This window comes from Lottia gigantea, assembly GCF_000327385.1.
Source record: "Lottia gigantea unplaced genomic scaffold LOTGIsca_2, whole genome shotgun sequence".
Classification (NCBI taxonomy): Eukaryota; Metazoa; Mollusca; class Gastropoda; family Lottiidae; genus Lottia; species Lottia gigantea.
This window is the reverse complement of record NW_008708400.1, coordinates 6,812,966-6,831,213: the sequence shown is the minus strand read 5'-3', so window position 1 is coordinate 6,831,213 and position 18,248 is coordinate 6,812,966. Positions and strand designations below refer to the sequence as shown.

At 31.0% G+C, this 18,248-nt stretch overlaps 1 protein-coding gene across 1 annotated transcript; it reads left to right on the top strand.

Annotated features, from left to right (window-relative positions):
* The first annotated feature begins 5,313 nt into the window (after nucleotides 1-5,313).
* LOTGIDRAFT_228465 (hypothetical protein) lies at nucleotides 5,314-13,074 on the top strand. The gene is made up of 10 exons (XM_009053560.1): nucleotides 5,314-5,486; nucleotides 6,247-6,309; nucleotides 6,547-6,633; nucleotides 7,022-7,183; nucleotides 7,581-7,821; nucleotides 8,152-8,460; nucleotides 8,694-8,947; nucleotides 9,359-9,476; nucleotides 9,811-9,930; nucleotides 10,307-13,074. The coding sequence occupies exons 1-10, from the start codon at nucleotides 5,373-5,375 to the stop codon at nucleotides 10,498-10,500; spliced, it is 1,662 nt and encodes a 553-aa protein (XP_009051808.1). The 5' UTR covers nucleotides 5,314-5,372; the 3' UTR covers nucleotides 10,501-13,074.
* Nucleotides 13,075-18,248: the final 5,174 nt, after the last annotated feature.

The following is an 18,248-nucleotide window of genomic DNA, read 5'->3' as shown; positions in this document are numbered from 1 at the left end:
TACCGGGTCTTCACAAACAGCAATGTCGCAATATTTTTTATATAGAGTCAAACTCAAAGTCATTTAGTGCAGACACAAAAAAAAACAAACAGGTTGACTATCCTCTTCGCATGTCATAAGGAAGTATGTTGCTTTCACTCTAGGGTTATCGGGGTGTGAGGGAAAAGAATACTAGCTTGCCTAATTTTCCTCTTGATACATCATAACTTTCGACCTCTTCCCATTGATACTTGATCCTGCTTAGGTCGATATTCCAACTGAAATTGTTATGGGCGGATGGTAACTGGCGGACACTGGGAGAACCTGATCAATCGCAGGATTTAGTAGACCTGAGCTATAGGGGTTGCGATTAAAATATCGATGTTGCTGCCAGTTAGTTGCTCGTGTTCTACATTCTGAAAGTCGGCGAAAGCTGTTGAAATCTGGGGCCATCCAGTTGATATAGATATGACCACAGTTGTCAGAACACAGCTTATGAGACCTCAAATCAGATTCAAGTTACAGTGATGCAGTAAAAATGCTGTCTGAACATACACAGATAGTTGAATAACAAGACAATCTATAAGGTTGGGTAAAAGGTAGAAGTCCCATGGATTCTGGCGAAAATGCAGCATGAATAAAGAGTTATTAAAAATATTAATGAAAATTAAAGAAAAAGAAAAAAATTATTCTGTACATTTGGATTTCTTTCACCACAAACAACAGTACGGTTTGATTGAAAATTTTATTAATAGATTTCCTCAGTTAGCCTTGTATATAGTGTCAATTTTGGTTTGATCTAGCAATAAACTTCCTAATATTATTAGATGATAAAGTCAGCATATTGGATCTTTCTTTATATTTCTGCAATAATTTATTCATTCTTGGTTTTAGTTCGTTTCTTCTTTTCTTCATTTCTTTCTGCCATTTATCAAATTCGCACTTCCGGTCGGTTTGTTCGGCTTTTAGTTTTTCCAACATGGTGGAGTAAGTCGTCTGTTCAGATTGAGAAATAACCATAAACGACTCCTCAGTATCGAGAACAGATTCTGTTATGTGATCCTCATTCTCAAAACTCGTATCCAGAGTGTCTTCTGGTCTCACTTTTAACGTTTCAAAGTTATCCATTTTCCGATAATTACATAGATTGTCTTTAATTGGTATTTCAAATCGGAGTGATAATTAGCGGTATTCGCATATTGAAATTATAAAACTGTTTAATTCTGGAATCTTTTTCTCGGTGTGGCTTTTGAGTTCTTAATGTTGACAAGTCACTGACAAAGTGAGTATAAAGAAACTGCAAAGTTAAATTTTGAATGCAGACATATGAAGCTCAAAGGGAAAGCCTCCAGGTATTGGTTATAGCTTCTACCTTTCTCTGTAATATAAGCTTAAATTGAACATAGTCCTACTTCCAAAAAACACCATCAGATATATCACCATAATACAAGGACAAACACGGTCTTGGCTGACCCAGGTAATGTCAGTATATTTTGATAAAGAAGACCTATATTCTGTCAGCAGCAGGCTGTTTATTGATTCCTGAAATTAAAGAAAGAAACGTTATTCCTGCAGTGTATATAATTGGTTTGTTTAATTGGAATCTTGCATGTTGAATTCTTAATTACATTACACATACATAACATATATCACAGACCAGTGTACCTGGCCTATTGATTTTTATTATTATCTATGTATAATATACCATAAAAACATATTTCATGTGAACTTTTTGGAAGGATGCAAACCTACTCTCTGACTACAATGTTTACTAAATTGAAATTTGGCAATCATTTCCTTGTGAATTGAAACTACAAAATACTACTGAGAGTTTTAAATTATCTTTGGGTTGATAATAACATTAACCACAGGAAAACATGATTGTACTGAAGGGAATTTTCAGTCTAAAAAGTAGTTCATTTTCACTTGAATTTTCCGGGGTTGGTTTTTTTTTTAAAAATGTAAAATCACTGAACCTTATATTTCTATGGACTAAAAGACATTCAAAAACAAATGGCATACAGTTGAAAATTATATTTTGTGTATTTATGAAAAGAGAACAAAAATTCAATTCAAGATTCAATTTAGTCAATGTGTCCTAGAAATTTGACACCGTCATTATTTACTCAAATGCATAACATAAACAGTCATAATAGAACGGTAAACAATTTACTGACTGGTAACTAAGAATTATATAAGTTGTTGTCTTGTTTAAGTAAAGCGATGTAGACCTAACCGTACACACCTTTCTCTCTCCAATATTGTCCATCTTTAAGTGCAGAGTGCAGACAAATTTCTAAATTGCTTTAGGAATGGTCAAATAGTATGTACGAGTGACTATTATACACATGTACAGGCTAGAAACAGTCTTTACAATCTCTGTACAGACATAGTAGGCAGCTTCAGAATAACATGATATAAATGTTTCCAAATATCCTGTGCAAAAAGGAGCGCACTCCATTTTAAAGTATTCGTATCAAGTTAATAAATTTGTTTTTCTTAGAAGTTCAGGTTTTAATTTAGGTGGGAAATATATATATATATTGCTTACCGAGAGCTCCAGTTGCGTTGTACTGTAAAGTATATCGAATATATAGCTCAGGTTGTATGGAACTTGATATTTTGAATTAGTTTGATATACTTCAGTTCATTAGACCCATTGGTGATAAAATATATTAATATCAGAAATTTTCACTGGACTTTATGAGTTGAATGTTAGGAATGATGGAGAAAAAAAATAGTCCTCTGTATTATCATAGAACCGCTTGCTTGGTTGCAGACGGTGGACCGCGTGAGAAATCAGTCTGAATTATTAGGCATATATATCGACTGGTGGTGTTGCAAACGGTTCATCGTGGAAGTTAAGCAACATAATATATTCAGCTTCACGGAAACTGCCAAGAGAAGCTGCGATTCAAGACGGCCATTAAGTTTTATTGATTTCGTCGCTTTGTGGACTTTCTTTTTATGTAGAGCCTATGACTTATTTCTCAATGCGATTTATTTTCTCCAAAATCTCCCATTTCTATGATAGACAAAAAAAAGTAAAAAATAGATCACGTATTGATGTCGGTTTCAACAATTCTCAACGGTGTCTGCATTATAAAGCTTATGAAATCCATTAGCATGATACAGATCTCATACACAGTTCAGCAATTACAATTATATTATGAACAACAGGCCACTATATCAGCATTGTGTATTTAATCTAAGTTAATTAACCCGGCGTTCTTAAATTGTATACCTACATTGTTAATATATATTGTGGTTCTTATAACAGTCAATGATATATTAGGTCTACTCACCGTCTACAAGGCATTGTTTGAATCGTTATGATAAAGGGGATTCGTGTGCTGTTATTTGCGTTGCAATTGTTTGCATAATTTCATACTCCATGGTGTGTGTCTATGCACCTAAATATACATGAGCATGTTCCGTCATATTTATATGTCATGGTTTTCATAGTTATCTTGGGACCTTTGACTTATAGAACATGTATTTTCTCTCGTTTCATATCGTTCATCAGACTATGTCAAATGGTTTATTATTGCTCCTTTTCAATTTGATTATATTCAGAATTCGCCCCTTCATTACCGATTGGTCCTTTTTCCGTTTTTAATTATATCCCTTCCCATTTCGACCCCTTCCCTTTTCACTCCTCTCAAATTTTTTGAAACACCCGATATATATATAAATTGACTGGTTCCCACAGGAACATTAATAATCTTGGAAATTATAATAAACATTTTTTAATGGTGAAACTGGGGAATTTTCCTACGTTAAATGAAATAGATAATGCATAGATCACATAAAATAACGGATCTGTGGTGGTTTGTTTAGGACATGTTGATTCTAATCATTTTTCATTTTTGTTTGCTGAATTATCATTTAATTCTACCGTACTATGGAATACTACTCTGTGTTGTATTCTACACAACGTTTCAACGATAACATTATCACCAGTAGATGTTAAGATCACCGGATAATGACAAGTAAATGGTTGTGTACAATAAAACCCAGGAATAGTATACCATAAAATTTTTATCCGTTATCTATTTTTGCATATAGGTTGAATTTTTTTTTCAAATTTATGAAAACTATGAATTAACTATATTGAATATATTTGAATTGACTATATTGAATATGTTTGAATTAACTATATTGAATATGTGTGAATTAACTATATTGAATAGGATTGAATTACTATTGATTATGATTGAATTAACTATATTGAATATATTTGAATTGACTATATTGAAAATATTTGAATTAACTATATTGAAAATGTTTGAATTAACTATATTGAATATATTTGAATTAATTATATGGATTATGTTTGAATTAACTATATTGAATAGGTTTGAATTAACTATATTGAATATATTTGAATTGACTATATTGAATATATTTGAATTAACTATATGGATTATGTTTGAATTAACTATATGGATTATGTTTATATTAACTATATTGACTATGTTTGAATTAACTATATATGGATTATATTTGAATTGACTATAATAAATATGTTTGAATTAACTATAGCCTATAAAAAATATTTTTGAATTAACTTTATTGAATATGTTTGAATTACCTATATTAAATATTTTTGTATTAATGTCATTGAATATATTAATTTTAAGATAAACAGATGCTCCCTCTAAAGACCTGTTTCAAAACTTTTGGCACGGGGGCCTTCATCGTCGACGTGATCCCTGGCGTGATTTGGACACGGTGGTTACCCCTCGCATTACTTGTCAGATTGAAACTAACTAGCTGACATGAATTTTAGTTTGGAAACATAATTCTGACAGTGAACTCAAAATGTAGGTTTATTAACTTAAGTCTTGCGGGTGGGTTTTAAATCCCAACCACCCTACCGCCCCTACCACATCTAGTCGGATGGAAAAACAAAAGACTGCCCTTGAAAATGCTTTCTTTCTAAAACTAGAATGAAAAACATAAATTAGACTAATGCTTTTATTCACTTTATTTTAATTTTTTTCTTTTATTATTATTTATTTTTTTCTTGAAGATCAAATTAATATTGTCAAAGGTCGTGGTTCTCATTATAATTAAACAATAGTGTAAGGGAGAGAACTCTATTTAATTAGAAAATAGTTGTTGTCTGAAAAATATTTACCTTATTCTATAAGGCACTCGCTAAATTTTCATTAAATTTTTGTGAAAGAAATTTTATTTTGAGTTATAGAATAGATATTTTCATATATGAAATATGATCTATTAGGTTTGTGATAAAAGATAATTTTTCAGAAGCACAAAACAAAGCGTTGCTTTCTGTCCCGGTCAATTCCGCATTTCATTGACTCGGGTAAATTTGTGACAAATCGAACCACGTGAAGTCGTCTTTATGCTGTTGTTGCCGTTGAAAAATGCCTGCCGCCACAGAAAAACCAGCGAAAAAACCTCAAAATGAGCCGGAAGATCCCCTTAGACAGGTTCTCACGGTTGTTGACAGGAAAGTCAGCAACCTCGAGAAGAAAAAGGTAAAGAAAATGTTGTAATTGATCTCCATTTTTCCGAGGAAATGACTGTCAATTTTCGACTGATCGAATTCAATGATTCTGTGTCACCAAACAAAACATTGAAGATAATGAAGCCGGAGGTCTAGTAAAAAAATAAACATTTCTTATGGTTGATGCCCCCTGATCAGATTTCCTTTGCCATCTCTTAGATTTGTTAATAGTTAGCCTATTTGCACGGTATTTTTTTTGGGGGGGACATTTTTGAGGAGATAATACAAAATTATTTTGTGATGAAAAAATCTAAAAATGGCCGCCATTCTTAGAAGTTGATAGGATTTCCGTATAGATCAAGGGCTAGTTTTATTTTTAGTTATTTCAGTAGAAATCCTCTTAGTCAGCATGAGAAACTATTAGGCCTATTATACATCACCTAATGCTCAGAGTCATGTTTAATGTTAAATGACACCAATCAATAAATTATTTATTATTAGTCTATTTTTCAGATCTACTCCCTTCTCACCTACCTACTGTCAGTGTGATTTCTGAATGGATATTTCTTAGTTAGCCTATTTCTAAATGGCAAAAGTATTTAATGATCTTGACTTGGCCAGATTTGTAGGCCAAGTGATTCCTTTTTTGTTACTAAATAATCTGATTTTGAACTGCTGCTGTAGATGCACATTGCTAAATCTGTACTTTATCCATGTCTTTTACAATACTACCCATATGGAAATATCCTTTTCATAGTATATTTTCAAATCTTATCTTTCACTATTTACAGGCCAAACTTGAAGGACTAAAGCAGAAGTTGGCTCATGGAGATCGTTTGGAAGCACCACAAAGGGTAAATATGAGACACTCTCAATCTTATATATTACCAGGTAGTCTTTTGTTTCTCTTAAGCTATTTGGTCATTTAATATTATATTCTTTTCAGCCAAGTTGAGAATTTAATTTTACGTTCATTTTCAAAGTATGCCTATAAAGTGCTAACTAAAAGCAAAGAAACATATGAAAGTAATGGTTTGACAGTAATTCTATGCTTCTCTATCTCCACTGTATGATAATTTATAACTTTTCAGGAGGCTGTGGCTCGATATGACCAAGTTGTTCATAATCTTGAATTTGCTCAGGAACTTCAAAAACAATTTGAAGCTATTTCAAATGAGGTGAGTAAAGATCAAGAAATATATAGAATTTAAGTCTACATTTTAAGAATATCTAGAGTTACAGTTTCATCTTTGAAATTTTATAGAATATATGCTTGTTTGTATAAGAAAATCAACAATTCTATTGTCATCGACCTATCAATATCCTTGTGTTTTTTCAACCATCTCATAAAGAACTGGTATAAGAAATAAAATATTTACTTGTTTCATTATTGAGCAATGCTAGTACTTCAGTATCGTGGCAGCTTCTTAAACACTTTGACTTATTTTTGAATTGTAATTAAAATGTGATAGGGGTTGTGTCACCCACCCTACATGAGCCCTCTATCTTGAACCGTATGAGTTGTTTCATCAATGAAGATCACATATTAAATATATATTATTGCAGGCTGAGAGACTACAGAAGAAAAAGTTGAAGAAAGAGAGAATGGAGAAGAGGGTGATGGAGATGAGAAGAGTACAGGAGTTGATAGAATTACAGAGTTTATTGGATAGTTTAGGTTCAGATACTGTACGTAGTGATTTACAGACTGGTAACCATGGAGCTGTGGTAAGTGGTCATTTTAATATTTTCTAATCCTTTAAGCATGTTAACTGTTAACAAGTTGTTCGTTGATTTATTTCTATTTTGAATTCTATTGTTCATTAATGGCCTTCTATTTTGTAAATCATGTTATAGCATTGTTTAATAAGTTTATCCAGGATGTATTGCTCTCATATTTTAAATGCTGAATCTTCAAAGATAGGCCAACTATAATTCTTAGAAATATTATTTTACAAGTGTGTCACTTTATTGAACTATGTTGTTACAAAATCATATCTTTATCAGGTTCATAAGGAGACCTAAAAATGAAGATAAAATCTAAATGAGCCACATTCAGCATATTTATGTTATCAATTTAATCACCTATCTGATGTTGTATTTATATTCAAATTTCCAACTGTAGGTATTCACAGAAGAGAACCTAACCCAACTGGATGAATTTTACCAGTTAATTTGTCCAACCAGGGAGAGTAAAGATAACTATAGAGATCAAACTATGGCAGCTTCAGTCCATCTAGTAAACTTACTAGACAGTTCTCACAAAGAAATAGTGGGATCAACTTATAAACAGATTAAAGAACTTCTTACATTGCTCAATAATTGTGGATATTTCGAAAAATCAGTGGAGAAAAATGACTCAGAAAGTAAGTTTTTATAATATATACAGTAATCTAAATACTTGCTGTTTTTGTTGTTAAAGAGCAATTTTAACTATATTTGGCTGTCTAGCATAAAAATACTTCAAAAATACAAATTTTGATTCTAAACTTCTGAAGATTAACGTTCCAGTATGTGGGCTGTTATCACCAATTTCATGTCATTGATGATTGAAGGGAGGGGGGGATACTTAATGTTACTTTCATGTTTGAAATCTATATGATGAAGTAACTCAGTGATACAGACCAGGCCATCATAAGACTTCCTATTGTTTAAAACTGAGTAGGGCTTTATTTGTAAGATATGTTTCCTTGCAGAAGAAAAAGAAGAGGTACCTAAAGAAGATGATGTTGAGAGTTCGACGACGTCAGTTGAAAAAGACCAGGAAATTGAGACCCCTGTTACTACAGAAAACATAGAATATACAGACCCTGTGGAACCAACCTTCTCTGATCCTGTCATAGAGTCGCAACCTACGGTCCCGCCCACTTTACCAGTGGCCAATCAGGAGATGGATAATCAGTATTTTAACGCACCCATTGAAGAACCTAAAAACAGACCTGTACAAGACATTGTTACACAGGGAAACTTTAACTTCCTGCAAGATTCTATGCTCGAATTTGACTGTAAGTTTGTATATTTTAATGAGTAACTTCACAGATTCATAGGTCCATAAGAGTAATATTTTGCCAAGCAGTATGAAAATTGGAATGGTGTAAAAACTAGTGCTGGGTGGATTCACTGATATATCATGCGAGCACTAGTAAATACACATAAAAGCATATAAAAACATTTTAACAGTCCCTTTTACATCTAATATATAGAGAAACAGCTTCTTATGAACCAAATCTGTTTCCAGCTCATTCTGATCCAGCCATTGTAGCAGTGTTACCAAATCAACCAATGACACGACCTCTATCAAACCAACCAGACAACCAACAACCGACCTATAATAATCAACCTTACAATGAGCAGTCCCATTTTGATGATGGTTACAACATGACTTCAGATCAAAACTGGGCCAATTCAACAGCATTTCCAACAGAGGACGCAATGTATCAAGATGGCATGATAGGAAATCAACAGTCTACATATCCTGAAACCTTAGAACAAGTTGGTGGAAATGTTTTATCCTCTGTTATCATATTTCATAATTAATACCACTTTTCATTATGAAATATTTACTCAATGATTGATAAACTTCCTCTTGTGAATATTGAGAAGTTCATTAGCTGCTGTTAATTTCGCGAATATGTTGTTTGGGTTTCGCTTTGTTGTTCGGATTGTCACTACAGGGTTTATTTATGATGATTGCAGCATGTCTTAGTTTTCACTTATTTCCCATATCCCATAACTGAATTAACCAACCAGTTGGAGTTCAATCACCCTTTGTATTCTGTTTTATTTAAATATTGTCAGGGATATTGTAAGGTCTTGAAGTGTATATCTATATCAATATTATTTGCATCTACTGTAAGATGTAGCTCTTGTTTCAAGATTTTTTAGTTTGGTTTTTTGTTTCAGGGAAATGATCTTGACGATAAGAAATTCACGATGAATGCCAAGGCACCTGTTTTTACCTCCATGTATAATCAAGGGGGAGATAACTCTGATAGTCAAAACAATAGTCACTCTTATCAAGGTAAGTCTATATTTCTGATAGTAGTTTGGAGCAAAAATATAGCTCTAATACAATAGCTCTCTAGTCTATTTGTTATAGTAATTACTCAGTTTAAAAAAATGGTTACCGTATAGAATTTTTTACTTCTTGAAACTGATTTGAATTGTAATCTTGAACACCTTATTACAAATATATGGCCGAACAACAACCTTGGTCATATCAATAATGTATCAAAATGGAGAGTCATAAAATTTGTTTTATTTCCTTGGTTGATTTAAATACCCACTATCTCCATTCTTTAAAAATGAGGTATTCTGAACTTGTGATGGATATTTTCACATTACTGTTATTGTAGGTAATAATCAGAATGATGGCAGTTACCGTGGTAACAGTCGTGGTATATATCGTGATAATTATCGTGGAAGAAACCGAGGGGATTCAAATCAAAATGGATATGGCCGAGGACGTGGAAGAGGTCAGTATTATTTGTTATCAACAATCTGAATTGTTTAATCTGAACACTAGGACTTGTTATACTGGACTACATAACTACTGGATTTTTGCCAAATGTGTTGTTATAGGAATTGTAGTTTGGAACATTTTGACTGAAAATTGGTCTCGACATCTAATATTTCAGTAAACATCTAATTAAACAGACATATTGTGATACTGTTTGGAATGAAGTACAGTTTAAAACTAAATGGTCATGTAGTTGCATGAGTCGAGTTGCCATATTTCTCCTGAAAATAGAAGATGTTGGATCCAAATGTCGTCCTGTCATGCACTTTGTAGTAATCGCAATTAGAAAGCCAAATGTCACATTAAACAATGTTATCTTATTTAATTTATAGGTGGATATCAAGGTTATCAAGGGCGCAATAATGAATATAACAGAAATGATGGTTACCAAGGTTACCAAGGAAGGGATTACAAGTCAGGAGGTTATCAAGGTCGTGGTGGTCCTCGTGGGGGACGTGGTGGACCTCCAAGGGGAGGTAATGCTCGAGGAGGAAATAGAGGCGGATTCGGAAGACCTCAAAATTAACAAAATCTTATATACTGGTCTCCTCAGCTTCTAATTTAAGAAATATCAGAGTTGATGGACCAAAATAATAAAAAAATATCTGAAAATTCACTGGTCTTGGAATGAATGTTGACATTATTTTCATTCAATGGACATAACTCTATATATAGTTGTTTACTAATCTCAATTCCGTCACAAGGCATCCATCTTGAATCATTGTATCACCATGGCAACAAGACCAGTGAATTTTTACATTGATAATTCATGTATCAACTTTTATTTTTGGGAATCTAACTTTTTGATTTTGTTCTGTTGACCAATTTCCTAATTATTCATATTATATGGAAAAGATTTCATTTGCTGCAAAATTTTCCTGTTTTATTATGTTTCGCAAACTCAGTAATTACACCTAAGGTCACATTATCTCTTTGGACTAGAAATATTCTTTAACCAGCCTTATGGGGTTTTTTTTGAGTGTTGGTAGAGGGTAACTTGAGCATCTTTGGATCAAATTCTTACCTATTGGCTTGCAATTCCACATTTAAGCCACTGCATGTGGATAAGAATGTAAAATGTAATGTCCTTTATAAGGGTAATAACTATCCTGTTGGACAGATAAATGCATTTACACAGAGATGCCCTTAAAGTTCCGTTAAATTTGATTGGGAAATTGTTAATTGCTCAACAGAACAAATGAAAGATGAAGATTCCCAAACATATAAAAAGTTATGTGGGTGTGTAAGGCAAGTTCAACGAGCAACAACCATATTTTTTCTTTTCCTCATTTAATCGTATATCCTGATTGTAATAGACTAAATTATTCAATAACTTTATCAGAACAAATATCTCATTCTTTAAGGCTGAATTAAATGGGTGAGTTAAGAGGTCTGCATTCTCTGTTGATTCATGTTAAAGAATTCCTCTACATAATGTCAAGCTATTACTAACTTCATCTTATGAGGCAATAGTCTGTGCAATAGTTACCTTTCTTGTGTCATAGAAAATTAATAAAAGAAAAGAGACTAGGTATTAGTTCATAATAGCTTGATCGTGTAGATGTTGATCACACATCTAAAGCTTATTTCACATTTGTTTCAAAAGCAAAATATAGTACTGATATTGAACGAAAATTATGTCCATTATTCTTTCGGAAGCCAAGACATTTTTAACTTTCAATCGAAGATGTCCTTTCCAACATTTTGAAATAGGCCTTGAAATAGATGGTAACTTATGAGATCAAGGGATTAGCAAATTACAGACTACCCCATTATATTCAGCCTTGTTTCATGCATCCATCCATTTGAAAATATAGTTTCCACGTTTATATTGCTCTATATCTGACACAGCCTTGAAATATAACTGATTTCTTGGTACTTCAAGATCAGATGAACAAATGTAAAAAAAAAAACACTTTAAGGATGTAGGTTTAGGCATTAACCAAAATTTCGATAGTTAGATCATTTTCATTTCACCCTCTTAAAAACAAGGTTGTGAAAACCATGTCACTGAATATTTCTAGAAATTACAATTGTATTAGCTAATTATTCGTTTTCGTATTGTTTTACAAATATTTCTTGAATTTGCAAAGCCCATTCATCCAATTCTTTGCAAATCATTCTTTCATAATTTTGTGATCATCATTTTCATCAAAAATTTGAATTTATTACAAATATTTGCAGCATGCTTCGTTATGAATTATTTGATATAAAGCTTTCATTAATTAAAATTTACTATTATGGAGGAATGGTTTAAATTTATGCAATAATATATCAAAATTGAATTGTAGCTATTGATTGGTTTTCTATTTATAGCATCCAATCATTTGTTTAGGATTTTTATAGAATTCACCAAGAGGTCCAGATTAAAGGGATTTTTAAGACTTTTGCAAGGGTATAAATCGATTCTCACAGTGTCCCTGACACACATGAAAACTTTAGAAAACCTCTTTACAATTCCTTTAAGAGCAAAGGTAATTTGATGTTGGGGAATTTGGCAATAGAATTCTGGAATTTTGGGAGAATTTAATTGTGATGATAATTTTGAAAAAAGAAATTGTATAAAGTATTAAGTGTGTATGTCCATAAATAGTGCTATATTGAAGATGTATTTCGAGAATTTCAAATTGACTTAGAATTGCAATTTATACCAAAAATTTAGTCCCATGCTGAGTTTAATCTTTTTAACTTATGCTGGAAGAGTTGCAATTCAAAGAAATTTGAACTTAATTGAATACACCTTAAGTTTGTTTTTCTAATAATCTTTTCGGAAGCAAAAAATTCTTTTTCACTTTGTTTATATTCAAGGTCAATTGTCTGCCATTTTGGTCTATCCATCTGAAATGTTTAAATATATAATTTTACCATCTAACAACCTTACATGATATGTAAACCAGAGACATAATCTAGAGAGTCTCTCAGGACCTGTGTTCAAATCATTTGTAACATGTAGTAATCAATGGGTAGACCAAATGGTTTATCATAATTTGACTATAATTTGTGTAAACACTATTCAAGGCACTATTCAGAAGTATTGATAAGTGACCTATATTCTTTCTGCTTCAAATGAATAAAACAAAATAGTCTACATCATAGTTTACTTTTGACCTTCATTTACCAAAATCTTCATAGCTGCAGTATGTCAAATATATTACAGAAATCATGGTATGTCAAATATATTACAGAAACAATGGTATATCAAACATGTTACAGAAACCATGGTATGTCAAATAAATTACAGAAACCATTGTATGTCAAACATGTTACAGAAATGATGGTATGTCAAACATGATACAGTAATCATGTTATGTCAAACATATTACACTAGGTATCTCAAACATATTACAGAAACCATGGTATGTCAAACATTACAGAAACCATGGTATGTCAAACATATTACACTAGGTATCTCAAACATATTACAGAAACCATGGTATGTCAAACATTACAGAAACCATGGTATGTCAAACATGTTACAGAAACCATGATATGACAAACATGTTACAGAAACCATGGTATGTCAAACATATTACATAAACCTCGGTATCGCAAACATATTACAGAAACCATGGTATGTCAAACATGTTACAGAAACCATGGTATGTCAAACATAAAGTAACCATGGTATATCAAACATGTTACAGAAACCATGGTATATCAAACATGTTACAGAAAGCATGGTATATCAAACATGTTACAGAAACCATGGTATGTCAAACATGTTACAGCAGGGTGGTATGTCAAACATATTACATGAACCTCGGTATCGCAAACATATTACAGAAACCATGGTATGTCAAACATGATACAGAAACCATGGTATGTCAAACATGTTACAGAAACCATGGTATGTCAAACATATTACATAAACGTCGGTATGTCAAACATGTTACAGAAACCATGGTATGTCAAACATGTTATGTCAAACATGTTACAGAAACCATGGTATGTCAAACATATTACAGAAACCATGGTATGTCAAACATGTTACAGAAACTATTTTATGTCAAAAATGTTACAGAAAGCATGGTATGTCAAACATTACATAAACCATTGTATGTCAAGCATTTTACAAACAAGTTACAGTTTTCATGGTATGTCAAACATGTTACAGAAACCATGGTATATCAAACATGTTACAGATTCCATAGTACGTCAAACATGTTAGAGAAACCATGGTATATCAAACACGTTACAGAAACCATGGTATGTAAAACATGCTACAGAAACCATGTTATGTCAAACATGTTACAGAAACCATGGTATGTCAAGCATATTACAGAAACCACGGTATGTCAGATATAAAACATAAACGTCGGTATCTCAAACATGTTACAGAAACCATGGTATGTCAACCATGATACAGAAACCATAGTATGTCAAATATATGACAGAAACCATGGTATGTCAAATATATTACAGAAATCATGGTATGTCAAACATGTTACAGAAATCATGGTATATCAAACATGATACAGAAACCATGGTATGTCAAACATGTTACAGAAATGATGGTATGTCAAACATGATACAATAACCATGGTATATCAAACATGTTACAGAAACCATGGTATATCAAACATGTTATAAAAACCATGGTATGTCAAACATGTTACAGAAACCATGGTTTGTCAAACATGTTAGAGAAAAACATCTTTTTTTTTATAATTTTATTGTTTGATCTGATTTCTCCAGTTTGTGACATTATACACAAGTTATAAATACAGTAACAATGGCATTAATCTAAAAAAAAAACTGTACAAAGATGTCTAAATACAAACAAAAACATTTTGGTTGGTTTGATTTCTTCTTGTTGACCATAGCAAACTCAACTTTAGTCTTGTTATTTACTTCATTTGTGAAAATGAATACTTTAGCGACCTAGTGATAGTGATCACAATAAATAACAGAACATAATTTTATGGTTTGTTATTCCTGAGTTAATGTACACAATGTTTCAACAATGATGAGAGTGTAAATTGTTGAAACATTGCGAACAACATTACTCAGGAATTAAATACCATAAAAATGTGTTCTTTTTATATAATGTTAGATATCAGACAACAATTTATCATGATTTCGAGTAAAAGAAATTCTACAATTTTTTTCAATGCTCTGTACTGTCATGGTAACTGAAGTTCTATAAAAACATTGGTCTACACCAATGTCATTAATATTTCAAAATGAGAAATAATCGTAATGAATGTTTATAGTTATACAATAGAAATGGCTATTACATGTATATGTAAGTAAAGAAATATTTCCATCATCAGAATCCTTTTTTGGAATCTGCTTTCTTTTTTATCTTGGGTTCCTGTCATGGATCAACATAGAATAAATCTAACCAACCACAGCAAGTTCACACATTCATTACAAATTTATCAGATTAAAAACAATTCTGACAAAACTGGCAAAAACAAGTAAAGTTTGAAGAACATTTAAAAAAAAATATTGTGACAGATTTTGCTATAAACTGAGAAAAAGTTTTGTTTTGTTTTGAAACTATGAATTTCTAATGTTTCGTTAAAAATTAAAGAATATAAATCCACTTTCAATTGCTCAATGGTTTACTTGGCTCAATACTATAAATGAAAATTATTTGCCTACTGATTTTGAAAATAAATTTGTAAGTACAAAGTGGTGATACACAATTTGTTCATAATATCAGGCCTTACCTAATTCTTATTAGTAATAGCTTACAGTTGTACCTCGACATAAAACTAATAATTTTTTGATAAATATTTTATTAGTTTTCACTTTGAACAAACAAAGAGACTTGTGGATTCAAATTTAAAATACAGTCATTTCTATAATTGTTTATGTTTTAATCTCATTCCGAATTCATTCACACACACACACATTAAAACACACATTAAAACACTCCCATACAAAAGCTATTAAGTCTATTCAGTCATAATTATATTGACACACCATTATCTAAAACGAGAAAATTCATAATCCCAGCAAATTGATTTATGAATTAATCTAATCAATTAAGGACTTCATAAAACACAATTTGATTTCTGTTCTAAATTCTAAACATTTTCGGCCTAAATGAAAAATGTGAATTAAAAACATGTAATGGTCAATTGGAATTGAGATATAAATGATTACCCTTAATAAAGTTAATGTAGTTTGATTTTCAGGGAAAAAATTGAGAAAATCCCTAAAATAGAATGAATAATGAGAACCATAATTTAGTTGTAAATTAAATGAAATCCATTAAGTGATTCAGAGGATGGTGAAAATCAAATGAAGTAATCTGAAATAGTTCAAATATTTTTCACCTTAATAAATACATAGGAATTGAATTAACCACAAAATACACACGTTAAATATGTTTTATCTTAATTGAGCCTGTTTTCAATTTCTACATGCAAAAATATTATCATATTAATAGGTCCAGATAGAGTCTTCCCAATTCAATATCATGATGTCTGCATTATGTAAACTTTTTAGTTCATAGTTTCCAGAAGGTTTGCAGAGATCTAAAGATCTACTCAAGATCTACTCAAGGGTAAATTAGATGTGCATTATATTTGCAATTATACAGTATAATGAAACTCTCTGTTAATATAATAATGAGGTATATTCTCTTGTGTTTGAAAGTAAAATAACAGTGCAATATCAAATCATAAAATCACATCACAAAAATCTTCTTTTACTGCTCTTGGAAACTGACAAACAAGCTCAACTAAAAACCTTAGTAGTACACCAGACTGTTTTTAAAGAAAACAAATCTATTAGTATATTTATTAGTATATCAATCATTACATTCATCACAACTCTTTCACACATTGATACATGAACACTTGATTATAATGAAAACTTTTATAATTTCTGACTTTCCATGTAATGTAAAAGATGACATGAATTAACAAAATTTTCTGCTCTGTTTAGATCAGACAAAAACAGTTTCAAATGAAAATTCAAAAGAAAGTGTCAAGCTCAAAATTACTTGAGGTAACATTTCTGTAAATCTACAGAAAACAAGTTCTGTCATATCAATTGAAAGTTAAAAATTCAAAAACAGTTACTTTCCCCTTTCCAGCTTGAAACTATTAAAACCAAAACATGACATTATGCTTAAACTTTTAACTTTCATCTTGCGTAAGTCATGATATTTTGAAGTTATGCTCATTTGATCAGTAAAAAAATTTCATTCTCTTTTGCAAATAAAAACTAAAATATCACATAATAAAATATTAAAACATCATAGAACATAAATACACCATTATTCAACTTTTTATGAAAATTTCATTTTTAATTTCCATGATAAAGAATGAGAAGGTCATATAAATTTTAGTTTAAATCATCAGTTATAATGGTTTTAGGAGTTTTATACATTCCAAATCTAAACAGTTTATACATTGCCAGTCAAATTCTAAGATCAAAACATGCTACCAAAAATACCCTTTGATTTTTTTGTAGGAGGCTCTTAGATATGGTATAACTAGTTTGAATCAAAGTTATATGTAGCACATTTTACTCTGTAAATGTAAGAGAGAAGAAATTGACTTATGTTTTCTTCACAGATTTATCTGAGCCCTTTACTCATGAAAAATGTGTTATAAATATTACTTTGCTTTCTCTTTACAACATTAAAATGTGTTTTGTATTCAGAAAATTGCAAATCTTGCTTTATTTTTTCTAGCAATTTGTCAACCATCAAAAATATTAATTTTATGTCTGATTTTGTTCCAAAATAAAAGTCATCATAAAAAGTTGAATAAATTGTAAGAAAGCACTTCTAAAAATATTATTGCACTCAAAAAATAATAAAAACAAACACAAAATAAAATAAACAACAACATTAAATTGGTCAGAAATATATTTTATTTATATCTCTCAATAATTTTTTAAAAAATATTTGTATTGCACTAGCATAAAAAAAACATTCTTTCTGAGAGTGTCTCATAATATGACATATTTTCTTTAATAATTCATTAAAACGGAAACGAAGAATTAAAAACAATGAAAATAATATCAAATTCTAAATAATCCTTAGCATTAATTATTTTTTCGTTGATAAGAAATAATCAAATTTAAGTATGACAAGTGGAAATATTTTTGAAAAGACCTATCCAAAGTCATCCAAATTGCATTTGATACAATCTATTTTCAAAAAATTAATTTTTTAAAGTTGATTTGGAAAATTGTGAAATTGAAGGATTTTGTGTAATAAAAAGATGAAACTCACCAGTCTCACAAAATTCATACGAAATGATGTTGATAGACAGAATGAATGAATGAGATGAAACTATGGGTGTATAA

Excerpts from the sequence above, each read along its gene's own strand:
- LOTGIDRAFT_228465 (XM_009053560.1), top strand. The coding sequence starts at position 5,373 with ATGCCTGCCGCCACAGAAAAACCAGCGAAAAAACCTCAAAATGAGCCG. Across the intron at positions 9,477-9,810 it reads CAATAGTCACTCTTATCAAG|GTAATAATCAGAATGATGGC; the intron begins GTAAGTCTATAT and ends CTGTTATTGTAG. Across the intron at positions 9,931-10,306 it reads TGGCCGAGGACGTGGAAGAG|GTGGATATCAAGGTTATCAA; the intron begins GTCAGTATTATT and ends TTTAATTTATAG.